This window comes from Vollenhovia emeryi, unplaced genomic scaffold, assembly GCF_000949405.1.
Source record: "Vollenhovia emeryi isolate VEMERY1.0 unplaced genomic scaffold, V.emery_V1.0 DF939279.1, whole genome shotgun sequence".
Lineage (NCBI taxonomy): Eukaryota > Metazoa > Arthropoda > Insecta > Hymenoptera > Formicidae > Vollenhovia > Vollenhovia emeryi.
In genome coordinates this window covers 217,504-227,270 of record NW_011967087.1, presented here as the reverse complement: position 1 = coordinate 227,270, position 9,767 = coordinate 217,504, and the positions used below count along the sequence as shown (strand labels likewise).

The window sequence follows — 9,767 nt, the reverse complement described above, 5'->3', positions numbered from 1 at the left end:
AATCAATTAAAAAAAATTTGCACATTGCTTCCTCAACATCAGGACTATTTTTTTATTTTAAAGGTGCAAATTTTAAATTTGCAAAACGCAGCATCAGCATTTTGCCAAGTTGTTTTTTATTTATAAGGTGCAAATTGGAAATTTGCAAAATGCAACATTATCATTTTGGCAAGTTGTCTATTCAAATTTGGCTTCCTCATAGAGGAAGCTTTGTGAGTTAATGTGCAAATTAAAAATTTGGACATTGCTCATTCTAACTTGTAAAAATGCAAATTGGAAATTTGGATATTACTTCGTCATCATGAAGGCAAGTGATTATTAAAAATTTGGGCAACCTCATAGAAGAAGCTTTATGAGTTAAGGTGCATTTTGAAAATTGCTTACTCCAGAATTTTTATTTGCACACAAAGCTTTCTCTATGAGAAAGCCATATCCAAGTTTCTAAACAAAAAACAGACAGAAATTCATATCTGAACTACTAGTAAAAGTCAGGAAGAAAGTCTTTCTGTGGCGCCACCATTGTAAAGTTTCGTTGTGGTACATACAACAACTGTATTTCTTCTTTCATCCAATATAGTGATTAATATTTAGTCATGAAACTTAAACTTTCCAGAATATATCACTAGAATTTGCTAACAATTCTATAAACAATTTTCCAGCAGATACTAAAAATAGCGATACATTTTTGTTGCGACACCCTAGCGGAAAAAAAATTCAATAAATAACCACAAAAATGGACTTGAAATATAAATTTGTAGAAATTTTTATATCTTCGTTAAAACATTAAGTTTTTTGTAAAAATATCTACGAAATAGCACCACAAATTACAATGTCCTCGAATCAAGAAATTATTGTGAGTAGTATTTCATGAAAATTTTGTAAAAATTAGTACCAAACTTTACTAGTTTAAAAAATGTAAGAAACAAAATCTTACAGAATTAAAACATTTGCTCACCTGTAGAATATTACAAAAATTAACAAAAGTGTTCCAATTTTAGTCCATTTTTTAAATCTACGTAGAATTTCTTAGATTCTGGCAGTTATATTTAATTTTTTTTTGTAGATTTTGAAGAATTGTTTCCGGCAAGATTAGTAAGATATTTTTTTGAGCGAAGAATGTAGAGAGATCTGAGAGGTCCAACAACCCTCCTCGGGAAATTTCGCGCACGCGAGCACATTCGCTGTGTATGTACGTGTATATGTGTATGTGTGTGTGTGTTGGTGCGTGGTCATCTACTCCGTGCACCAAAGATAGAGTCTGACATCATACATACGGGCATCGGTCGGGTCGAACGAGCGATAAACATATGTACTCGCACACGATGTCCTCGTACGCGGAAGGTTCCAGTTTATCACTCGTGCAACCGTCTTGATCGATCGATGCACCCACCGTTGCCGCAGGCGGATGATTCTGCTTCCTCTCTTACGCCTTCGTGCGCGTTTAAACGATCGCGCGTCTACTGCGCGCTTCCGCTGGCGCGCGGGGAGGGAGAGGGAAGGCACAAATATTTAATTGTAACCATTCGCACGAAACCTCGCCGCGTATCTCACTTCTGCCATTTATATTTTTGCAAAGTATTAGGCGAGAACGACGATACCGACGACACGCGTGTAAACAGCCTTTGGTAACTGCGAACGTCCTCCCGCAGCTTGAAACCAAGATCCAAAGGTCTACAGACAGAGAGAGCCTTTCAAGGATGTAAAGACACTGATATGAACAGCGAATAATTTCGTCTCCGAAATTCGAGAACTCACGATGATCACGATTCCAAAAAGCGTATGTTCGACAATGAATAATTAGGAATCGCCCCGATGGCCGTTCAGTTATTTCCAGTCATAACGTCAGAGACGAAAAAAATATAAGCGCAACAGCGGGTCTTGGAGGACGGACGGTTTTTCAATGAAACGATTGTGGCCCGCAAACTTGCTACAAAGCTTATCATTGAATCAACATGTACCGTATTCCTCATGACGTAAAACAACAATAAAAAGAGATCAAACATTCAAGATATACATTTTACGACTTTTAGCTTTTTTTATATATATAAGTATTATATATATTACTCTTTACTTTCTCAGTTTTCTCCACTTTGCTTACAAATCAGTTTCCCCGGCGTTATCTTACAAGCCTGCTCCGTCGAGATACGATGCTCTCGTTCACTCGAGCAAAAGTTCAAATGTTTCGATATGTTGATTGTTTATTTAACCCTTTGAAGCATGCATTTTGCTATTGAACCATTTTTTGTGAAGCTCTGTAGACGAGGGTTTTCGGGGTCGCTGATTACGAATCCGTTATCAGATTTTCATAATTCAAAATGGTGGAATTTAAAACTCAAAAGAATAACATCATTCAACTGTAATTCAACTGTGCTAAAAAACATTATTTAGATATTATTAGAACCTATGGAATCTAAAATCCAGTTAAAAATTCTATAGAAAAAAAGCTCGCCGCTCGCTGCGTGACAACTTTTTTTCGGTGCACCGCTCCACCTCTCGCTATTAGATAATGCCCCACCGTTGCCTGCCGAGTCCGGCCTGCCGCCTTCTACGCTCTCATTCGCTCAGACATTAAAATTAAATTTCTCGATAACTATTGCGAATTTTGCAAAATGGTATAGGACTTTTCTATTCAGTTTGCCCCGGTCTATCTATCATCTACGGGACATACGGGTATTAGGACACATCCTGTATATCTAGCGGCCGCGATTTTACTTACGAGTTCGGCGGCCATCTAGTGGCAGCACCAAACTTTATAAGCGCCTGGCCAAATAACATAATTATTTAATTGAAAGATATTACTTCAAACAATAGTATTTTTTTTCTATCAAATAATATAGGTTGTTTGAATAAAACAAGAAAATTTTTATTCAAAACACATAATGTTTCGTATGAGCATATGTTGTTTTAATGAAACAAATTTCAATCAAATAAATGGGAATACTAAATCCAAAGAAACCTTTCTCTCTGTGTATAAACGTCCTGATTTTTCAACCTTTCTCGAGTCGCGGATGGCTATCGCATCGAAGGCTCATTGCTTGGCGAGAATAATGGCGATTTACACGAGGCCGGATACGGCAGCTTCATAGTAACACGTAACACCCGTTGCCGCTGCTGATAAGGTGCCTTTGTACACACTATATCGGTAGACGTCACGAAATCAGCCTGATAAAATACGACTCGTTCAAGTACGATGTATAAGATAATGCTCGCTATAATGTGTCACGCAATTATCGATAGTCCGATAGCATGGAAGATATGCGATTTCCCAGAGAGCGTCTTTCTTTCGAGCCTTCATTAAATTCTTTAACTTAAGACTCGTACATGGCCGAATTTTAATTAGACGTCGCGTGTTTGATCGATGTGCAAATTACTAATAGATGGACTTATTAGTTAATAAACGGTCCTATTAAAAAAACCTCATTGGCGATTGTTTGTCGTGCGCGTACATATATTATATATTTGTAGAGTATAAGTTGTTGTAACTTTTATGCGTAGTGAAGTTCTTTTAAATGTAAAAACATAATTTGAATAAAGCGAGGGGTAAACCGCTGAGGGTATTGTGGTGTACAGATTTTGGGCATTAGTGGATATTATTTGGCCTTGCTGGGGCGTCATAAAGAATCTAAAAAGAGAGAGAGGAGAGAGAAGAGAGATAAAACAAAATAAAATAAGATGAAGTAAAGCCCACTGGGCATTAGTAGGCACTGGTGAACATTTCGGTCAGCGGTTTTCCCCTCAGAATAAAGTTCGGCAAACTTTGTAACCTTGTAAATCTTTCCAGCAATATGGTGGCGAATATGGTGGTCTTTACGAAGCTCTAGGAGAAATTAAGTCAAATTTTTAGAAAACTTTACACCTAAACGAGATTCGATATTTTCTTGTGATACGTGACATGTTTAAAAATGTTATCAAATTTTTTTTCTGGAAATGCAAGTCATTCTTCAAGGAAAATCGTGATTCAATAACAGTCACAACTGATTTATCATGCAGCAATGAAATTGTTGCTTGGAATGAGGTGATGTTACATTTTTGGTACAAGTGTTAAATTTAATATTCTAAGAGAGCGGTGACCCGCTGACCAAAATTATATACACCAATGCCTACTAACGCCCAGTGGGCACTACTTTATCTTATTATCTTATTTCATCTCGTTTTATCTTCTTAGATTCTTTGTAATGCCCCAGCAAGGCCAAATAACCTTAATGCCCAAAAAAAACTAGCAATTCCTCGGGACAATTTACTTTAAATAAAATTAAAGTTTTTAAAAGTAATCTTTAAAATCTGAGTTTACTTAAAAAATTTGAGAGTAATTTTGGACACTTAAAGTAACTTTTAGATAGCCAAGCCTGTCGAAGTTGCCACTAGAGGGCCGCGCGGCATAGCACTTTCTCGTAAGAAGAAAGCGGTATTATAAATTATATCACATACTTTTCAAAATTCTTCAACGGTATTTCCACGCGGAGTTTCGGATTCTACCTAGCTGTAACCTACCAAATTTCGGATACCATTAGGAATCTTCAAATTTTCTTTTAAATTCTTAAAGTAAGTTTTAAGTTTACCTTAAATAAAAGTTTAAAGTGTCCAAATTTACATTTCATATTTCTTATTTTTCTAAAATTTTAAGGTTAATGCCCGAAATTTGTAAACCACAATGCCCTCACACCCAGAAAAAAGATTTATTTAGGTTAAACAAATGAAATACGTTGAAATCATGTTTCTTTGAATCTACTAAATTTTTATTTACTTCTACTAAAACATTTGCTAGATTTGAAGAAATAGATATAAATTTTCTTAGAAATTTCAGTCTTACTCAAATAAAATTTTGATTAAGGTGAAGAAATCATTTTTTTGAAATTAAATAAAAAGTCTAGTAAGGTCAAAACTAAAAAAAATTTATTTGATTTCAAAGGAACTTTTTCTGTGTGCAGCGGTTCACCCCTCGATTCTAAGGTTCTAATATTTTAAGGAAATTAATACTAAATTTTACCATATCTTGAACTTTCAATATTTTTCAGAAAACCCAAAGATTAGAAGATTCAAGTAAGAATTAAAAAATTCAAGTATTGTGTACGACAAACATACGGGCGAGAGTTCAAGGATTCAAAGGCTTAGACGAATTAAAACAATAAAATATTTTAAGTAGCGTGTGTGGCGCAGAGAAATAGGTGCTGCTTAGTAAACAAATCAACGAAAAGATCCGAGTTCAAATCCAGTTACGGACACCGCTGTTTTTCTCGAACGCCCGTGAAGGAAAGTGACCACCGAGAGTATCCTGCCACACACACCCCTTTAGAAGCATAGCCTTCAGCTGGAGGCTTCGGCAAATTTAGCAGCCTGCCAAAAATGAAGTAAAAACCCAAAATGCTCAGGGTCCAGTACGAACTGGATAAAAACAGGCTTCAAGCCTATTACACGAGGAAGAAGAAGAAGAAGAAGAAGTAGTAGTATTTAAAGACAAGATGATCTGAAGAATGTGCATGGACAGCATATATTTTTAAAGATTCTAAAACAAAGTCAACTTAAAGTTCAAAAAGTATTGGCTAGTCAGTCAAAAGCAGGACATTGAAAAAATCGAAAATTGCAAGTCATTAAATCAGCGCAGATTTGAATCGATAAGAGGCACGACTCACCATCGATGGGTCGAAATCGGAATCTCTTGAGCCTCGGCAAGGTCGCAGGGGAGCAGACTCTCGTTAGGACTGGCATCTCACTGACTCCTTCGGGCGACGGTCGGCCGGAAGTTCCGTTCGAGGACGATTTCGGCTCCGAGACGGCTGCACGCTTCGGCGATCTCTCCGTAATGCCAGTGGCCTCTGCGAAACAAAAAAAAGTCGTTTAGGTAGGTATATCACGTATCCTTTGTTTGAGTTAACTGGCTGCGTGTAATCTCCTGACGTGGACGACGGTGCGTCATCGCCGGGTGTCATCGTCTGTGTGTCATTGCACCAGTATGCGAATTGCAAAACTTTATGCGACGCTGCTTAGCAATGACAGCACTTTTTTTAATAACCAATGTCGATACTCTTGCACAACGGTCTACATGTATATTCTCACAGTGAGCAAACAAATGCGTCGAACTTGCATATTTGCTAAATATAAATGAATATGTAACCTACTAATACACCAGATTTCTTTTCCGAGTAAACCGTTATTGATATCCGAACTTTAAGAAGACGCGATACTTTCTATGCAAATTGTTGATATCTGACAAAAAAATGTTTTATGCTGTGCAACTATATCGTTTTCCCAAGAATTTTTGTGCGACTTTGTAAACTGCATTTTCTTTAAACAAGGACGTTGTTCTCTTTAAATTTATCCATTTTATTGTTTTAAACGTGTAATTCACGTAATACGTAACATTCATTTTCAATCTCAACTTCATTTTTCATTTTATTTCAATTTCGTTCTTTTGTCATCGTGTCTTCTATTTTTTGCACTTTGAATCATACATTTTTACGATATACAGTCGTTAAATGTCAAACTATCGATATGAAACTCATCAGTGACCCGAGATTGCGGCTCTGAGTCATACGATTGACAATCAATCGCGGAGAAAAACCAATACTTGCGAAATACCTTGGCCTCATTCTTTTAGAATGGAGTCTTTCTTTATAAAAAAAATAGTTACTGGCGTCGGCTAAAGAATCATTTTTTAAACAATAAGCATTAAAAATAGGTGAAAGATTGAATGGAAGAAAATCTTACACCGCCTTTCTCGATATAATTTGTGTGCCACTGTTAAATTTATACTTTCTTACAAAGAAAAACGAGGGAAATTAAAATGTATGGAATCAATCTTTAGATTCGAACAACAGAGACATGTATTTTACTATAAAATTCATGTCAATTTCAATTAGATGTCGCGAAGGGTTTTTATGAGCACTTGTCAGTGTAAAGTTGTGGATCTTAATGGATTAGCTATCGCTTATTCAAATTAATCAGTAAGAGAAAGTAATTAGAACTCAAGTGACAAAGGAAACGAGTCAACAATCTTTCTATTGTAACATATCGATGTCTCTACACAAAGTGTTATTTGTAGAGGAAAGTCCTCTGTTATAAGATAGGAGATTTTCAACGCCCAAATTCAATCGCAAATCTTTTTTCGCGACGATCCCACGATCTAACAATGAATTTTTCACTAAACAGATTTTACTCCAAGGGCAATAAATTCATGGTGGAACTAACAGATGATGCCTGTTAATTTAGCAAAGACTCCACTACGAGGGGGAAACCGCTGACCAAAATCTTGTACACCAATGCCCACTAATGTCTAGTGGGCATTACGTTATCTTCAGTGTTTGCTGTTATCTAAATAAAATTATATAGATGATTATCTAGATAAAATTTTAGCGTTATCTTATCTTTATATCGATAATAAAAATAAGTATTATCTATATCTGCATCTTAGATGAAAGAAAGTGTTATTTTTACTAAATTATCTAAGATAACGTACAGATAATTTGGTCTAGGGACACATAAAAATACTTAACAGTTACACTATTTAAATATGGATGGCGTTGTAGACCATGCATTTATGTGTGTGCCATATAACTTAACCTGAATATATTTTATATCCCCCTTTATAATTTAAATTTTTCTATAATTTTTTTATAACTTTTTCTACTGTGTTTACATGAAGTCTTAAAAGTATTATCTGAAAATTATCTAGACGAATCATATAATTTTATCTAGATATATTCAAAACGAAATCATCTTTATCTTATCTAAGATAAATTTATATATTTTATCTTATCTTTATCTAGCTAATTTTCAAATTATCTATGCACAACACTGGTTATCTTATTATCTTATTTTATCTTTATGATGCCCCAACAAGGCCTAATGCCCAAACCAATGCCCGAAAATGCCTAATACTGCCCAGTAATGCCCAGCAATGCCGCAAATCTCTACACCACAATGCCCTCAGCGGTTTTCCCCTCGCTCCGCTGTCTCACATTAGGAGCCTAACTCATAATAGGGGCTTTCCTCTAACAACAAGTGTAAACAACATTTAAGTTTGTTGCCTGAGGTGCTTTCTGTGAATTAAAAATCGCATACATATACACGCACACAAGAACGTGTTATAAGTAAAATTAACAAACTTGTACTTCTCCGAAGACACAAAGCCTGAGAGCGAGCTATTTTGCAATTTCCAAGTTACAATGCACGATTAATAAACAAAAAGAAAACACGCAACAATTGAATTCCCACTGCTGTGCGAGAGACTCAAGCCTAATCTACAACGTTACTGTTTGCGTCTGGAAATATTCTATTCTGTAGCCAATAAATACATTAAAAAATTTCTGCAAGTTGACAAATTGTCAACAAATTTTTGAAGCGTTTTGTTTTACGTGTATAAAGTAGTAGAATGTTTCTAGACGCGAAGAGCACATTGTAGAATGTAGATCAAGTTTAAGGTACTTGTATCGCGACAGTAATGCTCAAAAGTTTCTCCCAGACAGGAAGCAGCACTCAATTATTACAATAATATATCTTGATGCAATATTGTTCTAAAAAATATACTTACGATTGATACATAATATAAAATAGACTCGAAAGATTACAGTTTGAGGCGCTGTTGCCACATCTCTTACACTACACTCCCGTCTATTACGTAATTCTTCCCATTTTTCAGTTTTAACTGTTTATATCGTTGAAACGGAACGGTCAATAATTTTGATGTTTTTTTCTACTTATTCGTTCTATTTTATTTTATAACATATTTGTTTCTCACACGAATCTCACTCACCGTTGAGCTTAAAAAAAAAGTGCCGTCATTTGCGTTTGCAAACGCAAATATTAATATTTTAACGCGCAATAATATTTCACGTGTAATAATATTTTTAACGTGTTTCACACGTAATATTTCGTGTAACGCAGCGAACTAACTTTTTTTTTACAACTTTGAGACGGTCAATTTTAATGTAATTAGTCTTACTTTGCACGTATTAATGTGAAGAATAAACTGTAAAAAATTCGAAACAATTCTCACATAAACGATTTTTTACGAAATGACCACCTTAATCTTTTACTATCAGTGCGCTCTCCGTAATTCTTCGCACATTAAGAAAACCGAACCAAGTCATTGATCCAAGCCGTCACGAGAGAGTCTCTCGTGTCCCCACGAATTCTATTCGCGGTACGTCACAGAACCTCACCAACCAAACGACACGTTGAAATTTATTCTCTAACAAAGGAGCGCGATTGGCCGATCCTTCGCTTAATCAACAAAATTTTCAGCCTCGTCAGATCCACGACGCACGTGCACCCCGCGAGAGAAATGTAATTACGGGGAGCACGGGGCGAGCATGCACTGAGAAAACAGTCTCTGAAAATTTATTTCACTGTTGAAATAAACATTATATGCCTCAAATAATGTTTATTTTAGCGAAATAAACATACGCCACAAATAAATGTTCAAAGACTTCTCTCAGTGTGGTTGCCCGTCGTCGTGCGGCGCGTCCTGTCACTTACCCGGCGACAGCGGTCTCTTGGCGGGCGACGATCTCGCGGCGCGATGGCTCGCCGTTGACTGTGCCGCGCCGTCGCGGCCGGCCGCCGATATCTCGGCGGCGCTCATCCTTGCCGCGGGGCCGCCGCGGGCCGCCCGGCCGCGGTTCCGGCGATCCTGACTCACGTACCAGGAAGCTCTCAGTCCGGAGGACGACGTGGGAGCATGCCGGCCCGCCGCTCGCGCCGAGTGCCGAGTCACCGGGTGGGACGTTCCTCAGGTGGCGCGGCTCCCCGGCCGAGATCGTTCACGTTGA

The 9,767-nt window shown here is 37.0% G+C and overlaps 1 protein-coding gene across 2 annotated transcripts in view; it reads right to left on the bottom strand.

The window, feature by feature from the left end:
* The window catches only part of LOC105559358 (dual specificity protein phosphatase 10), a 62,827-nt gene extending 53,294 nt beyond the window's left edge, over nt 1-9,533 (bottom strand). Inside the window, exons 1-2 of one of the 2 annotated variants that reach the window (XM_012007579.1) lie at nt 9,475-9,533; nt 5,631-5,813 (exon numbers count right to left, since the gene is read on the bottom strand). In XM_012007579.1, coding sequence (XP_011862969.1) covers nt 5,631-5,706 — 76 coding nt within the window. In that variant the 5' untranslated portion in view covers nt 5,707-5,813; nt 9,475-9,533. Of the gene's footprint in view, nt 1-5,630; nt 5,814-8,527; nt 8,631-9,474 lie in introns of those variants that run through there. The other variant, XM_012007581.1, reaches the window with a different exon arrangement.
* Between the last annotated feature and the right edge of the window lie 234 nt (nt 9,534-9,767).